The following is an 18,363-nucleotide window of genomic DNA, read 5'->3' on the forward strand; positions in this document are numbered from 1 at the left end:
AACGTACACGAATATTCGCCCCAAAAAGAACTGGCGAATATTCCACGGGTATAGGCATATATTTTTTACACAAAGACGAACACGAATACTTAGCAGGCGCCCAAGTCTACTAGCAACGCCCCAGTAGAAAGGTATTCAATGTGAAATGATCTTACTTAACAGGGAATACTAATAGTCAACGATTAGTGATCACACATTTGGTTCTCCATACAGATGTACCACAGTGCATAATTCAGCCAGCTAGCTGTTTGCTGACTCTTTAGACTTTGCAAAAAGCAAGCAAAGGTGAGATTACTTTGACGTCACACTGTACCTAACCAGGAAAGAAAACAGGAGAAGGCTAAACACAGCAACTCGTATTGCTTAAGTTGTTATGAAGCACTGAGACAAACATTGGACCCGAGGGCAGAAGGGTTAGTGTTTGAGCTGAGGCTGGCGATAGCAGGGCCTGTGTGATGGCTAAAGTACAAAGGACAGCTCTTAGATTCCACTATGTTATGCAACGGAGTATAAAAAAACAAGAGGTGCTGCATTCACAAACTGTTCAAAATAAAATAACCATCTTAAGGTTGGTGCTCACACGGAACAGTATTATACGAATGCTACGAAATACAGTTTGTGAATGCAGCACCTCTTGTTTTTTCCTGGGCGCTAGAAATATCACTGGAATTGTTAATCACTTCCAATCTGGGCAATCTTTTTCATGTGTCGATATGTTATTTTGTCTTTAACTCTTTACACACTTGCTTGTCACAGACAGTAAGAGAGCAGTTAACGGCTAGTCACAGGAGGTGGTGAAAAAGACATATGCTTTAAGGTTCCTGGCAAGGTAAGAATGGGGATATTTTTGAGGGGCTGGCTGGAGAACTACCTGTATTTCATTGAATGCTTCCTGTGTCAAGTTAAATATAGCAAATTAAAAAGTACTGATGTACCCAAAGTGTTTAACAGATCAACTTATGAGGAAATGTCATCTTAGGGAAACCCAGACCAGCTCAACTGTAACTAGGGAATTTCACAATTTTTACACATTCTACACCATCTTGCATAAGTGAGCCAAGAAGTGCAGCTCCTTTAAGGAGCTTTATGAGCAATTCCTATTGAACCTGGTGCATATGGATCAGAGTGATGCTTATTGAAGACTCAATATACATTTTTTCTTGTTAAGTACTTTATCTTATCTCCATTTTCTTATTACACTTTATTTTCTTATTAAATGATCAATCTAAATGGGCAAACCTTGGCTTCATCATAAATACTCGAAGGGGTATTAGCTACCACTTGGTTTTGCTAGGTAGACACCTGGTCTTACGTACATTGCACACATTTTGAACAAATCCAACTAGCTTCCTATTTATCTCCCACCAAACTGACACCTATATGACCAGAAGTATGTGGACACCTGACCATTACATCTATTTGAGTTGTTGGACATCTCATTCCAAACCCATTGGCATTAATATAGAGTTGCCCCCATCTTTCCAATTCATCCCAAATGTGTTCACGTGGGTTAAAGTCATATGCAGGCCACTGGTGCTACTCCACATGAAACTCATCAAACCATGTCTTTAAGGACCTTACTTTGTCTTCTCTAAACTGGTACTTGTGTGTAGCTGAGAGCATGGAATGTGTACTTGTGTGTGTGTGTGAGCATGGATGTGTACTTGTGTTAGTGTGTGTGTGAGCATGGATAAGTAATTGTATGTGTTAGCATGGATGTGTAATTGTGTGTGCGTGTGAGCATGGATGTGTACTTTTGCGTGTGTGTCAGCGTGGATGTGTAATTGTGTGTGTAAGCATGGATGTGTAATTGTGTGTGTGTGAGCACGGATATGTAAGTGTGGTGAAATGGAGTGTGTGTAATTTGCTTTTTTACATATGTTTTATGTTAGGAGGAGGGAGGGCCAGGGGCAATTATGGCACAGGCTAGCTTGGGGGCTCGGGGTGGAATTTTCGCATCAGGGCCCGGTGATTTCAAGTTACACCCCTGCACATACATGCTAACACGCTTTCTGCTCCCTTGTGGTCCTCACACACGCTGATAAATTATGTCATAACCCGGTGCTGGGAACATTCTTACTTTGGCTACCCCGAGCCCCCTTGCGGGATGGGGGTAGGAGGTCTCGCTGACAGAGGGACAGCTGGACTGCCAGCCTAGCAGTATACCCAGGGTGGGGGTTCAAGATGCTAGAATTGGGGACCCCCACTGGACAGGGCTCCCCTATAATGTGGGGGCCGCCAATAGATTTATTTCTTGTAAGGACAAAGCAGCATTCTGCATGAATTAATAACTATTGAATGTATGCATGAATTAATAACTAAACAAATTAATTACATGCTGATAAAGAGACCTCGTCCTACTGTACCTAGTAGCCATTTAAGGTTATAGTAACATTTCAAAAAACCTTGGATGGGTCAACAATGAAAATGTGGGCTTCTTGTATGTACCACAGGAGGAGAAATATTATGATTTTCTAATATATTTGATAAAAACCATCATTTAAAAGATTTTCGCCTCAGAGGAGCACGACCCTCTTCTGCTTATATACCAGTATGTCATCTCCTGTGTTAATCGTATTGTCAATGTCAATTCACTTACTCTGTTGTAATAACCCTACAGAATCCGCTGGGGTTCTATAAGTAAATGTAATGTTATTTACTGAAATCTCTGATTCTATATTAAACGATGCTAGACTAGAGTACATAAAAATCATACTTTGTATAGTACATTAGCTTATCACATCCACAAGAACTTTCCATTACGTTATCTTATAACTCAGTTTGATTCTCAAACACAATATCCCCACGGCAACAGCCTCAACCAATCAGAGGAAACGTACTCTGCCTTCGACAGAAAGTTCATAAACAAGTGGGCAGGATAACAGCGGACCAACCGCCGAGCAGTATCGGTGTTCCGGCTAACGCACTGCCGAATCACATGGTGGTCACGTGTTTGATCGGGTAAACGGAAGTGGCTTACAGACGTTTGAAGGAGATGTAAACATTGAGTGTATGTATATTAGTTCATGTTTAGTTCGCCATTGTGTAAATATATTAATTAATGTATGTATAGTTCTTCATTATATATCTAACATACGCGCAAATCCCGGGTTTAGGGGCATATTTTGTGTGTGTTTGGATTGAGTTGTCAGAACGGCCTCTTAAAACTGGAGACGTGAATTCTGCGTGTTGCTAGAGCTCCTTTGACAATTCGAGTCCGGTAGTATGTGGGACTCATACCTTTTGTAATCCGTGAATGGATTATTCATAGTACCGGGCTGCATTTGTCAAAGACTAAAATGCAATATGTTGAATTCATGGGTGTCCGGTTTGGATGAGGTGACCTGAAACGGCAGTAGATGGGAAATCAGTAATCAAAGTATTCAGTTGTTTTAAAACAAAGTTTCCAATCGTCTCTGTGATTTACCTTGCTCTTGATGGAAGTTTAAAGTTTGTTGGAATGCTTTCTCCCATCTAATGCTTCCTGGAGTTTTATTACATAAATAAGCTTTGTTAAGAAGCTATTCTCACGTTACTTATAGATATTAATAGTGCAGTGTTTGGGTGAATGAAGATGATTGTTTTGTATAACAGGGTAATACATCTGCATTTTGCATAAATCTGCAGGGTAATAAAATTGCATTTTGATGAGGTCATAGGGCAGTTTTTCAGAGCGTGTTTGGGAATATGTCATCATTAAAAAGTGCAGTTGAAGACTGCATTATTATCATCGTTTATTTCTATTACTGTAACAATTTACGCAGTGCTTCTTAGAATACATACATTCAAAGCATGTGACAAAACTAGAATTTATAGACTGAGACAAACTGACACATTAGGTAAAGAGAGAAAGAGGGGTTGTCTTGCCATACTGAAGCTGATATGATTTAATATCACCAACCAACATAAACCAGCTGTCATATACAGCAGCCCGATAGGTAGCTAATGTATGGGCTCAGGTCCAGAACTGTTGGTTCTTCTCTTGATCAGCTGCTTAATATATGTTGTCATATATTGACATCGCACTAGAGGGAGTCATGGACGTCAGTGCCAGAGGAGCACAGAGCTCTTCTATATCTAAATGAGGTAAGTTTTATTTTATTGGGGGAGGGGGTGCTGCTTTTGGTCAGGCTTTTACTCTTTCATTCCGTACACAGTATTAGTGCAAAAACAATAGAAGAATGTATTGCTTGCGTTTGTATGTATGTATTAATATATGCATAATGCATAGACACATGCCTAATGTCTGTTGTATAGGGGGATGGAGCATGGGTACACGAAGTAGCAGCAGTGCAGGCGGAGGGAGAGCTCCAGGGGATTCTCTGGGAAGTTCCCGCAGCAGTTCAGAGTCCCGTGGAACACAGGATGATGATGACGAGGAGAACGTTGACCTGGCGCAGGTATTGGCGTATCTTCTGCGCAGGTAACAACCCTACCCTGAGCGTCTCTGCCAGCAGTTCCCATCGTAATGACCCTGCTGCCCAAAAACACTTCCCAATGCTGCTTATGACTTGCAAAATCATATTTCGACCCCAAATTCCCTTGCGCTAACAGATTTTTCAGGAATGAGCTGTTCATAAGGCTCTAGCTAACTTTTAGCACAGAAGACATACCAACAATGAAAATAACCGAAGCAGGAAAAATCAATATTGAGCTATTGCCCTTAAGATCTCCAACTTGTGTATCACACTTTCTCAGTCAGCACATGTAATGTACCACAGCAGATTCTTAACTACTACTCAGTTTTGTGCAAGTATTTTTTGTGTTGGGTTATGCAAAGTGACTTCTCTGCCCATGTAGGGGGCAGGTGCGTCTAGTGCAGGGAGCAGGCCCTGCCAGCTTACACCTGGTGCAGTCCCTGTCCGACTCAGATGATGACAACGACAGTGCTTGGGAGGGCTGTCTAGGGGACCGCTACACCCCTCCTGGTGAGTAACCTGTCCCGCTGTCCCATCTAATGGGTTAATTTGACATGTGCATATAGAGGAGCACAATTTGACAGCAATAGCTTCCTTGAGGTGAGCTTTTTACCACTGAAGCAGATAAGATGGTCTTTACAAACAAGCCAAATCCTGCAAGTTTGCAAAGGAACAGTAGGTGTATTACGAGACCCGTCCACAGAGGGGCACTAGAGGTCTAACATGATATGTATGCTTTACATTTCACAAAATGTTCATGTACAGGGCCTCTTAATTTTAACAAGTATCATACTCACCCCATCTCTAAATGTCTAAAAAAAAAAAAAAGTGTCTGAAATGTAAGTACTGTTCATGCAATTTTAGAGTCTATGGATTGCATACACTGAGCATGCAGAGAGATGTTCATACAAGTATTTAAAGGTTATGGGACTTGCCTGTCCTGTGTTTTCTTTGTTCAAGAAGCCCTGAGGCGGAAGCAAAAAAAACAACTTTTTTTAATACACGCTGTACTACTATAACGAAAAACTTACGGTACACCACTCGCATTTACCTATAACGGCTCATACTTCGTACTTGGGCTTCTAGGAGAATATAGGATTCTGTCCTTGTCACCCAAAGTGCTATAGGCGGAAAACAATTGAAGTCGCTTGTGTGCTTAATTTAAGACCATGCACATGATACCCAGTATCTAGTTATCTGGAACTCTCTGCAAGGGACTATACCTGGCGTTTCATTTTTCCTGCAGTTGATCCATCTCCAGACACCGCTATACTGGATCAGAACCAGATCAGGACACAGGTTTTGCTTGCTACTGGAAAGTTAGGATCACGAAGAGAGCACAGTATCACACGACTACTACGAGAGGTATGATAACGTCATACATATTCCTCCAGTGGTAGAGTTGTAAACTATTACTTGTAGGGTCACCTAAAAAAGCCCATCAAAAGAGAGTTTGATTAAGATGTACATAATAAGTAAAAGGGCACAGTAGTGTTTTTATGACAGGGATATACAAATGATGGTAATAGAATACAAATGACACTTTTATCCTAAATCCACATTACAATAATGCAAGGCAAAACAGCCGGCATAAATAAATATATGCAGGTAACCATTAAATGATGAAACTGTCTGCCCTCATACAGTTGCTCAGACAAACTCTGGTCTTCGCAAGATCAGAAAGTATATTAAGTCAGAGGGATACAAGTAAAATGGGCAACTTCTCTTACACTTGTGTTCCTCTTTGCTTTTGTGCCTCCAGAAATATCTCATTGATTTAATCTTTTTTTTTTACTGTTATCTCTGTGCAGAGGGAGAGGACGGGATGTGGATTCTCTCTAGGGGAGCGGTGCCGTGTAACATCTCAGTGAGTAATGTAAAGTACCGATGGTTGTGATGGAGGGTTGTTATTGTTAATTGATTTTAATGTGCTCTCTATCTTTGTAGCTTCCTCCCAAATCATGTCTATGCTACAGACTCCTATACCCAGAAGGCTTTCTGTGGTGTGTACTCTACAGATGGGGCAATCTTCATGTCTGCTTGCCAAGGTAAATTCAGATTCTTTCCTATACTCACTGCTTTACTTTCTTTTACATCACATGTAATGTCACCTGCCTCTGTTTAACATTAATCTTGTTCCATGACACCTCTCTTTTCTCCTTCACTTTTTTATTCATAGCATTTTCTTACTAGTTTCTTCTTCATTATTCGTCCCACTTTTATATTCCCCCCCTTTTGTTCAAGTTTTTAGTCTTGTCTTTTGTTTATTTACCTTCTGATACCTCATTTTTACTTTACCTCTGTATGTTAGATCAGAACATCCGCCTGTATGATTGCAGACGTGGTAGATTCAAGAAATTTCGGACTGTGAAGGCCCGTGATGTTGGATGGAGTGTTTTGGATGTGGCTTTTACCCCGGATGGAGGGCATTTCTTGTATTCCAGCTGGTCAGACTACAGTCAGTATACATACTATGGGAAGAAGAGAACTATCGTTGTGCAATTTTAGCCAACTGCTTTAGACTAATAGGAAGGGTTTAGCCCAGGTAATCATAGGCTGCCACCTGCCGGCAATTAAGTCATAATCACCTCTACATTTGGCAACAGCTACTACGTACGGACCCCTAAATGAAAAGAAGTGCGATGTGTAACTTTCACAATGTCACCGTACACGTTTTGACATACTTCTCGCTGACAGAACCTGACTTGTGAATTTCCAGTCAGCATATTGGAAATCCTAATATGTCTTACCAGGTGGTAGAAAAAACTGACATATCTATTGAACTAATAACGTAGTACGCATAGGTGACTACAGTATATTGAACATATCCCCCTCCACATGATATCCTCACCTCCAGTTAGCTCCCGTGCTGGCTACGTGAATGCAGTCCCCCGTAGTCATGCACTGCAAGCACTCCTGTTGATTTCAATAGGATCACTTTTTGCCACTGATTGGGTGCTTCAAGCAGCCAATCCGTGGCAGGAAATGTCAGACCGAGGAGGAGGAGGAGGGCAGCTGTAGCTTATGTGTCAGGTAAGTTGTTTTTTTTGTTTATGGGATTCATATTAAAGTAAATATATAGCATTAATAGCCATTCTTCAACTATCCCTAGAATTCATTGCTTTGAATGGTCTGGCATTCTTTTTGTTTATTTTCATTTCTGTAGAGATTTATTTTAACAGACCATTTGTCTCTCTGTTTCAGTTCACGTCTGTAACATATATGGGGAAACAGAGACGCACACTGCTCTGGACCTCAGGTACATCATGTATATACATGATTATGTCGGACATGAAATGCAGATTTTATTGATCTGGGTGAAGTCAAACAAACCTTTTATGCCATATTCCGGGCACAAAGGGGGATATGTGATCTCTGTGTAATGTATGCAGCAACATGGATTTGCTACTTATGCTACTTAATACCAATCTCAAATTTCTCTCCCTACTCACTCTTCTTATGTCATTCCTTCTCCTTCCCCAAACACTAACTCCTTTTTCTTGATATCATCTCCCATACAGTCCATCAGAGCGCCGCTTTGCAGTTTTTTCTCTTACTGTGTCTTGCGATGGTCGGGAAGTTCTTGGAGGGTAAGTGTTTTTGTTGTGGATTGTTGAAGGTACCTGCAGTTGGTTTAGTTACTTAAAAATTGGGTTTTGTTTTTTGATGGGGTATGTATAACTACAGCATTTTGTAAATCAAACCACGTTAAAGTGCATATTGTATAAACTAAGGGATTATTTACATAGGGTAACTTAGAGTGAGAAAAGTCATTTCCAACTATTACTGTTCTGTGACATTTGCAAACAATTGCATAGTGCCTAATCAGGAGATAAATCCAAGTTTGTTGAAACTCTGGGTTCACCAAGATAAACTTTGCTGATTTCTGTGGATGAAGTACAGTGAGAAGTGAATTCGCTGAACTAGCCCCTAATGCATTATGTTGTTGAATATCGCTTGTTTCTGAGGAAGAACAGTGAAGAAACATTTTTTTAGACATCCACAGATATATAAGATGTTTTCTGAAATTAGCATTTGGAGTCAGTCACAGTACTCATTTTACTAATCTGTAAAGTGTGTGAGTTTTTTGGCTTCCATCTATGTTCCAAGAGAGTTTATTAAACTGAGATGAAGGTCCACTCGTTAGACAATAAATGCCTACTATTTGTTTGATCTTAACAGAGCCAACGATGGTTGTGTGTATGTGTATGACCGGGAGCAGAATATCCGAACGCTCAAGGTACAGGGATGGATTTATGCTATGTGTTGTCATCATTTACTCCACTTTTTTGCCTCCGCCTTCATTTTAACTCTTTCTCCTACTGAATAATTTAATTTAATTGTGCTTTTGGTGCTATTTTTGTGCTCCTTCCCTTTGACAAATCGCCCCCCCTTCGCCATCTATGCTTTTGCATGTTAACATTTCTGTCTCTCTCTCTTGTACACTTATATCCAGTAAAGCTGTATAAATATGACATCTCTCACTCTCTTGTTACTTTTTCTCTTACCCTTCCTCCCAGATTGCCTCTCACGAAGATGATGTGAATGCCGTGTCATTTGCCGATGATAGCTGTCATATCCTGTACTCTGGTGGCGACGATGCTCTGTGTAAAGTATGGGACCGCCGCACTATGCGGGAGGATGACCCCAAGCCTGTGGGCATCTTAGCTGGGCATCAAGATGGTATCACTTTTATACACAGCAAGGTAAGCTCAACGCGGCAGCCTCTCCATCTGTTGATCTCCTGGCTTCCATTAGATGACCTTTCAAACCTTTTTTTCCCTTGTTCGCATTCCTTTACACACCTTGGACCCTGTGAGTACCTAGTTCCTTTCCCTAACTGAAGGAATGATGCTCAGCCTCCTCAGCTGGACTCGTCTGCTTATCTTCTACTTAACAATAGAAACACATTCATCACTTAACTTTATTTTTATACATATGGATGGTTGACATCATGAACTTTCATGTCCAAGCTTATAATAATACATAGCAATAGGCTGATATTACTGTTTGATTAGTATATCTCCTCTCACTATAGTATATGGGCAAGTGTCAAAAGGCATGGCCAGCCTCTCACCGAACACCACACAGACTGAGGAAGGCGCGCCAACTGTTCCCCCCCATTTTGTGTTTTTGTTTGTTTTATTCGGTCCTTTGCACTGAAATATAATGGATGTGCTCAGAAACTGTTGAAAATGCAGAGTTAAAGAGAGTATGGTCAATTGTATGAAACGGCTGTCAGTCAGCCTTGTTTGTATTGTCTGTGTCTCTTTCTGCATCATGTTATCCAACTTTCTTTATTTTCTGACAGCCTCTCTTCCTTTTCCTTTGCGAGGCCATCCCCTTCTAATTTAGCTAGATCTGTCTGTTGTTGTTGTTGTTGTTGTTGTTGTTTATGGTTATTTTACTTAAATTCTGATATTTTCTTTTAGGGTGACGCTCGGTACCTGCTATCTAATTCCAAAGATCAGAGTATTAAGCTATGGGATATCAGGCGATTTTCAGGGCCAGAGGCACTGGAGGCCTCGCGCAGAGTGGTGACCCAGCAGAACTGGGATTACCGCTGGCAACAGGTCCCTAAAAGAGGTAAATCAACCATAGCAGTGGTAACTCTTTGTAGTAGTAGTAGCAGCAGCAATACACAGAGGCTATCTTTGCATTTGACCCCAATAAAGAAGTCACAAGCAGCTAGTCTGCCTAGCTTTCTGGCTCTTGTATAGACTTGCACATAGACAGATGCCTCTCCTTTGCCATCCAGATGTAGCTGTTAGGTATTAATAAGCTGCTTCACTTAAATGCTGTCAGATTTCACTGAAAGTCCCATGATTTTCTTCTCTGAAATTTTAATAATTTATAATCTCTTAGCCCTCAGAAAGAAACGCCTGCCCGGGGACACATCTTTAATGACATACCGTGGGCACGGTGTCCTTCACACTTTAATCCGGTGCCGCTTTTCACCAGAGTACAGTACTGGTCAGCAGTATGTGTACAGCGGCTGCTCCACAGGTCGAGTCGTAAGTGAGTATGCGCACATAAAAATGGCTCAGCACGGGGGGCTTGCTAAGTGAGTAAAATATTTACTAAGTTGAGCGTACAACTGACTGCAATGATTAGGGAAAAAAACACTTTATTTTCTTCAGCCTCTCCTAGGTCAGTGCTCAATTGTAATATCTCTCTACATTGTTTTCCAGTTTACGACCTCTTAACCGGTCAGATAGTAAAGAAGCTGGCCAATCACAAAGCTTGTGTGCGAGACGTCAGCTGGCATCCATGCGACAACAGGCTTGTTAGCAGCTCCGTAAGTGCAATGGAGTAAAGTATGGTGAAGGAGACTATGTTCAAATGTGGGTTGTAGCTATTAACTAAAAGAGCGATATTATGGGGAAGGTCATTTATTTTAAGCAGTAGATATTTTGGGATAAATTAAAAGATTCAATGACAAGAATATGTTCACTTTGAAATCAATTGAAGCAATGTCTGCACATGTAGGGTTCTTGTTAGAAGCCTGATGCTCTCACTGAGCCTGCTTTGGAGCTGTCTGGCAATGATTACGCAACGTGTTCACAGGAAGCAGGAGATGTGTTTGAACACATCTGCAATGAGCAGAACATACATTAAAGGGAACAATAAATATGCATTGAAGTTAATTTGATAGCTGGAGTGTCACTTTAAGAACTTTTCTTATATTAATTAAGGTTTGCAGGAAAAAGTTGAATCCCACTTTAAACAGCAGATGGCTGAATAGGTTTACGTGAAGTAAAACTGGATAGGTTTGGGCACTTGAGGGAAAAACAAGGATAAAAAAAATTATTTTGAATTTCTATTTTCTCAAGCTGCCTTTCTGTTTGTATTTTGTAACTGTGATTTCTCCTTGCCCCAACCAGTGGGATGGCAGCCTCCGTGTGTGGGAACACCGCCAAGCCGAATTTTACCCGGAGGATCTGCGTACCCCCCTACTAGATTCTGAGGGCAGTCCAGCAAGCAGCTCCTCTTCCTGGTAGCCCCAGTACTGGCCGCTAACTCTAAATCTGTGTAGGACAGACAGAGTCTGTGTGTTTCCCGTGTGCCACAGCATATGATTTATATAATAGTTAAGGAGGCGTGTATGTATGTTGTGTGTACCATGTATGTAGGCATGCTTCATATGGGTAGATTTTATGGGCTGAGTGAGAAAATTAACAGATGACTGCAGGCATGTAACAGTCGATGCTAACATGTGGTTGTGACAGGTGATAGAACCGGAGGAGCTGTAAACGACAAGTGTCTTGATCATAAGGGTCTGTAACAAGTGGGGTGGGATGCTAGTAGTGACGTGACGGACAGCAGGAGTGCTATTTCTCATAGGTGACCGTTTTCGTTATAATTATAACTGGTATGTTGCAAATATTATGCTCCAGTTTCATTTTCTGTAATAAACATGTCTTAAATCTTCAGTGTGGTGTCTTTTTGGGGATTTTGGCAGGGTATGGTTCCTAATACAAGCAGTACAGTCTTTTTTTTTTTTCTTCATTTTAAACTTTGGTGCTAGAACCACTTTTTATGCTTAACTTCTAATGTATGTTATATAACAATACCCCTAATAAAAGATGTTCTTTATAATATTGCATTCACTTATGACATATATTGAAGTGTAGGGAGGTTTGGTCGCCCCATGAAGTAAACCGGTTGAGAAGGTTTGGTTCGTAGCTGGCTAAGTCTCATGTTCTTAATTTGTATAGTTAGCCAGATTGTGTGCTGTCTAACAGGCAGAGGGCAGCTTTGGCTCAGTCCTATTATATACAGTACTAATTTTGGCTGCCGCTAATCTAGCTGTCATGTAACTGTCGGACACATTATGTCAAACCATTGGTATAACATTGCCCCTTTGAGCTTTTGTGCCAATGTGAGGGGCCTGGTATTTGTTTGTGGAAGTGCCCGTGGTACATCACAGCTCTGTGTGACATGGCTTTAACGTGAAGAAAGGAAGGGTCCTGGTATCATGTGTGAGGGACTCGGCAGCTGATTGGGGGAGGGGGTGCAAACTGTCCTTCCTAGGGGTTGAAGGGCAGGATGACAGCTGGCTTGAAGAGGTGTCTGTTATATGTGTGTGTCTCTGTTCTTGTGCTGTATATCTTGTCACCCCCCTTTCTCTCTCCAATCCGTTTAGTTGTGTTGCTTAAGAATCTATTTCCGTCACTCCATTCTATGCCTATCCTTTCCTGCAGTTACTTTTTCACTTCTTGTATCATCCTTTTGTTCTGTTCCGTCTTAGTTACCTTTGGCAACTTTTCCAAGCGCCATATGACCTAATTTATCCTCTTTGTATTCTCCATTGGCTTTTCCTTCTTAACGTTCTCTCCTACTTTCTGCCGTAAACTCTTCACCCGGTGGCTGCGGATGGCTGTTCTCAGTAACTATGCTTGTGCGTTTGTATGTATGTGCTCTGACTTGTGCGCCCGCTTGGTGGGGAGCATATGCGTGAGAAGAGGGTATCATCTTTGGCTGGCAGCAATTGTCAGTCTGACACCGCTCCTGCATGGACTTAGCAACCCTAGAAGCATTTTCTCCAACAACAATAACTTCTTCAATGTGTAAGTATATATATATTCATAGTATTATATATACATTTTTTTTTAATTACAGGAATAGTGGGTATTCAATGGGCATTGAGCAAGAACAGCATGGGCAGTTGCACATGAAGCAATGGATATTTAAGGGCATAGGACTGGATCTTCTGAAGTCACAAGTGTGTCGTTATATCCTTTAATTCTATGGAACCTTTTCATTGACTTGAAAATAAGTATCGATAAATGAACAGGTTATGCCTAGAATGTCATCTGATATTTTTTTTTATTGCCGGTAAATTCTGCACTCTAATGTGTGTCTAATTGCCACAAGTGGTAGGCTGCGGAAACCCCTAAAGCTTGGATGACATTGCTCTGAGTGTTTAACTGCCGGTGCCTGCTGCTTGTCTTATTATACAGAGACAGTTATGTGTAAACATACAAAAGCCTTTTCAAATACGTCAGACATTCACAATTATGTGACAGTTCTAAATATTAAATAGTTTTGTACAGTCCTCACCCGGCATGTTCTTGTTTCATGGTTGCTATTATACCAATTTCCTTTATTAATTTTCCCTTCTAGATACAATGTTATTTACCACAAGCATATCTATCTGTCTGTCTGTCTGACACCTATGTACTATTCATGTCTTATACCCACATCTCTGTATTCTGCTGAGAACATACTACATATCCTGCATGGATTTTTTAGTTTAAAGCATGTTTTGTATATTATTCATCCAGTGTGCATTCTTGTACACGGTGTACGGTCCATCATCTATATCCTTCCCCTCCCAGTTTACAACATACATACATCATATGTCTTTTTTTTATCATCTGCATGTGACTCTGGGCATCTATAGATTTTTAGTATACCATGGCAGGTTATCAGGGTACTGGGGTGACAAGTGACAACCCCTTCTCTGTCCTGATTTTAATGATTTGGGTCCCTAACATCACTTTTTAAACATTTTCCCTTTGCTTGCAGTGCCTCATGTAGCCACCAAGGTATCTAGAGTAAGATGTAGACAGTACTTTACAAGTGTTTCCATTTGGTATGGGTCCTTTGTGTGCTCTTTCTATGAGCTACACCCCCACAGTTAGGCTTGTAAGTATAATGGTTTATTTTCTTCTTTCCCTGATGCATAAATTACTTGTACGGAATGAGATCTGTGTATTTATAGAAGATGTAAAAGGTAGCTGCCTGCCAGGATAGATATCTGTTGGGTGGTATTTTGAGGGGATCCTTTATTTTTGTTACTAAAGTATCACTTTACTCATTTCCCTCCTGCGTGCATACCATGCGGAGTATAAGCCATCTAGTTTGGCAACCTAATGTTCCCAGTAGCAAGTTATTTATAGGCAATCCAGTTCATCATCTCTTGGCCTCCTTGCCTGACTTGATCTGTTTGAGTTGTCAAAGTAAGGTCAGAATTGCTCTCTAAAAGAAAAGCCACAATTTAAATCATTATAGTTCATTTCAAACGATTGTGGACCCTTTTATGAGCACCTGGATCTCCGTGGCTTTCTTATTTTAGCAACCCACCTGAAATTACTTATTATGAGTTATTGACCCACCAATTTTCTCCAGGAAAGCTAAAACTAGTCATGTGACCCAAGGACAGATAGCTGGAAAGTCATTTTTTAAAAGGAAAAAACATTTTATAATTGTGTAGATTTTCATACGCACACTTAGTTCATGTTGTGTTTAGGTGGAACTGCAACTTAAATTAGAGATGGACAAACCCATCAAGCTGGAACTGAGCCGGACCATGACCCTCTGCCACAGAAGGTGAACTATTAGCTTTGGCTCACGCTGCACTCTCTGCTGGCTTAAGCCCGCGTTGGCCTGTCCAGAAAGACCTTGGATCTGGAGGTCTGCAGCTTGGCTAGATGTTAGTCAACAATGTTGTAGAATAAACCTGTAATTTATACAGGGTACCTTAGCATCTTCATCATCATAGCGATACAAGCAACAATAACTCATTTTATTTTAGTTGGGTTTTGTTTGCTCATTACATATGATACGTTACAAGACAAGGCTTCAGTTTGAATGCTGTCTGCTCTACATAATGACATATGTCTTCTTCTTGTTTGTATACGGCTATAAGCTTGTGTGTCTTTGTCATCTCATCACTGCTACTGCAGGTGGTTTGGTTCCTGCACATAGTGATAGCGATTAGTTAATTCTTGAGCAGTTATCAGAAAATTAAAGGAAATACAATGGAAAGGGCTGCAGTGTGGAGATCCTGGTGTTTTTCATGGTCTGGTTGGCATCCATTGGCCCATTTACCATTATTACAAACCTTTGTGTGTTTTTCATATCTTCCTCTGTACACTGTTGTCTCTGTATGCCAATACTTGGTATACTGCTCACTCTATACAGGCTGTTATCCGATCTATCACACTTTCAGATGTTGTAGGGCTAACTCTATATAGTGCTGTCCCTGTGTCCCATCAGCTTAGGTACTCTAGTTTTATTACATCTGACTTTCAGCACTTTAGGCCTTGTGAAACTTGCATGCTCATTTATACTTGGGTTCAGCAATGGCCAAATGACCTCCACAATTTTTATTATTCCTATTCACTTTTCTCCCTAAGTTCCACCAGGGATTATGCAGGAACCCTTTAACCATTTTACAATTAATACCCACTCTGTGTTGTGCAGATATTCCTTTTCACAGACAGGGTTTCTTAATGCGTAGTACTACACAGGCTAAAGTTGTGTGTTATATAGAGATAGAGGAGGGGAGGCATTTGTGTTTTGATGCATTTAGTTCATTAGCCTTGTCTTTGAAATAATGTGTGTGTAAAAATCATTGGCAGGCTTCTAGGCCGGCTTTTGTACTGTGACTTGTTAATATAGACTAGAAAGGTCTAGCCACATGGTTTCAACATTTGCGAGCTACATTTGAATTTTGGGCTGCAGTAATAGCAGTCTTCTTGAGCGGTGCCAACCATCCTCTGGTTATATCGGGAATGTTCGTGTTTATATAAGACCAATAGTAAGTAAGCTTTCCCGAAGTGAATGTATACACTAAAAGCTTTTTCACCTGTCCTCTTTTCACACCCTGTATTTTGTCTCCAAGCTTGCAGTGCAACCATCTTCCTTTCACATCCACACCTGCATGCTATCCTACCTTCTAGTAGGAAAACCCCCTCCGGCCCTAGGCATGCACCTTCTAGCATGTCCTCCTCCAAGATGCTTGCATTCTAATACTTCCACCTTTATTCACACCTTTGCACACTAACCCTCTTACCTCCACATAGTTGCCTTCACTTTCACCACTTTCCCTTTTCCCCCCAGGAGCACGCACTCTAACTCCCCCTACCCCTCCACAGGAAGTTCGTGCATTGTTCCTGCGGCTGGACCTTTCTCCTTCTGTCTGGATTTGTTCTCTTGGTGACGCTGCTGCCCACAGGTCGTCCATTTCTCTCTCTGCTGCACCTAACAAGGCTGGCAGTGAGCACAGCTGTGTGTCAAGGAGTTCCCTACCTTTTCCAGCTCCTGGAGGATATAACGGGTTCCTGTCACCAGCCACTACCACCTGGTACGCTGCTCCTCCATCGCTTGGAAGATAGGTACAGCTGCCTGGCTGAAGGACATAAGTGGGAGGGTTATCATATATCTCCGAAAACCTTCACTCTCACCTTATGCAGTCTGTCTATGGCAGAGGAGCTGGCTGTGTTTGTGCGTTACCTGAGGAGAGGATTCCCAGCTGATACTGCCCTGCATCTTGTGTTTCTGCTAAATGCCAGCCTTTTGGGACTGTACAATCTGCTTTTGATCTGCACAGCACTTTATGCTCCAAACTACACCCAGAGTGTGGTGGGGACAGCAGCAGGCACCTTGTGTTGGTACCTCACGTACCGTGGCTGGTACCGCACGTATTTTTCACCTGGACCACCTGGATATGGAATGTTCCCCAGAAAGGTGATAAGTCCCAGAAACAAGATAGAGTGAGGAATGCCACCAGAGAATGTTATCTTACTTTGTCTCCTTTCCATTCTTTCAGCAAGTATTCTCCAAATTCACCAAAATCCATAATCCAACATGACATTTAGGATTTATCTTTTTGGACCCCAAATCTTAACTGATTGCCTTGGACTATCACTTGCCCTATCTTTTCATTGCTCAATAAAAACTGAAATGCCAAAACATGATGTGTAACTTAATTTGGAGGCTAGTGAGAAAATACCTTGTGCATACGTGCAGCATCACACCTGAGAGCTTCATCACCCTTTTCTATGTGAAGGGGTGGAGCTAACATGCATGAGGGTGGAGCTAGTCCCAGACCACCTTTACTGGATGGGGAGGGGGATGGATGTGGGTACAGCCAACTGATTTGGAGACCTGGAGAAGCAGCACTTTAACCAGATACATCAGGTCAAGAGTTCACCGGTATGCTTTTTATTTCCACCCAGGACTGGACTGGGACCAAATATAGGCACAGTATCCCATATTTACAGCACAGGTTACCCCCTTGACCCCAGACTCTGATCATTTAGCTGCTAATGCATGTATGGATCTCCTGGATACATGGAGTGGCACTCTACACTTTTGCATGAGCAGATATTAATGGACTTAGAGATGTAGAGTGCAGTCTTGTGCATCTTGGCCTGAGCAGCCTTAAGGGTATTGGTTATGTTCCAAGTGCAGCCCATGGCAAATCCAGGCCTACGCTTCTAAGATATTACACAATGGGAACTGACACATTCTAGGTTACCCTACACAAATGGCAGGGCAGTCACGATTCATAGGCACCTTCCCACTTTTTGCCATATCCCTCAGCACAGCTGTCCTAATTTGAACATCTGAAATGTTGAGGAGGTATGTAATTCTTATACGTATATACAATATATTAATCATGTTTTTTTTCCACGTATGCTTTCATAAAAGATCTCTTTTATTTGTGTATTGTCAGAGAGCTGCTTGATACCCTGTCACTTGTGTTTTCAGCGATAGATGGTTTCAAACGATGGATTCAACAATGCTTTTATACCAGACGTAACAGGTCCTTTTTAATACTATTCCACACTTGAGTGTCTACTTTTACTAAAGACAAGATGTCATATTTAGCCATAACTGAATCCAGCACCATACCAACATTTCAAAAGGCCATAGAGGGACAGCCTTTGTTTTAGGGAGTGTGATTTGGAGTGTGGCTATGGGGCATTACCAAGAATTTTTATCTCTAGATATATATCAACGAGTAAGGAATTTAGAAGAATATTAATGTGTTTTATTTACAAGGTTTCATATAAAACCACATTTTATGCTTTTTTTCAATATGCATTATTGTAACTGTAGACCACTGGCATACCCAGCAAACAGAGATAATAGAAAAGAGGGACTGTCCCTTCTAAAAAGGGATACTTGGGAGCAGGGGCGTACCTAGAGT

The 18,363-nt window shown here is 41.3% G+C and overlaps 1 protein-coding gene and 1 pseudogene across 1 annotated transcript; both read left to right on the forward strand.

Annotated features, from left to right (window-relative positions):
- Nucleotides 1-4,268: 4,268 nt before the first annotated feature.
- Nucleotides 4,269-11,419, forward strand: LOC149300497 (DDB1- and CUL4-associated factor 11-like). The gene is made up of 14 exons (XM_089485007.1): nucleotides 4,269-4,423; nucleotides 4,801-4,928; nucleotides 5,665-5,783; nucleotides 6,230-6,285; nucleotides 6,366-6,466; nucleotides 6,730-6,876; nucleotides 7,623-7,677; nucleotides 7,940-8,008; nucleotides 8,601-8,658; nucleotides 8,939-9,124; nucleotides 9,851-10,004; nucleotides 10,284-10,436; nucleotides 10,610-10,716; nucleotides 11,303-11,419. Exons 1-14 carry the CDS (start codon nucleotides 4,269-4,271, stop codon nucleotides 11,417-11,419), a joined length of 1,605 nt encoding a protein of 534 aa, XP_089341133.1.
- A 1,375-nt stretch (nucleotides 11,420-12,794) lies between these two features.
- Nucleotides 12,795-16,925, forward strand: LOC149300498 (fat storage-inducing transmembrane protein 1 pseudogene; annotated as a pseudogene).
- The last annotated feature ends 1,438 nt before the right edge of the window (nucleotides 16,926-18,363 follow it).

The sequence above is a fragment of the Sceloporus occidentalis genome, unplaced genomic scaffold (assembly GCF_023333645.1).
Source record: "Sceloporus occidentalis isolate IW3139 unplaced genomic scaffold, rSceOcc1.0.p SCAF_24, whole genome shotgun sequence".
Taxonomy (NCBI): Eukaryota; Metazoa; Chordata; class Lepidosauria; order Squamata; family Phrynosomatidae; genus Sceloporus; species Sceloporus occidentalis.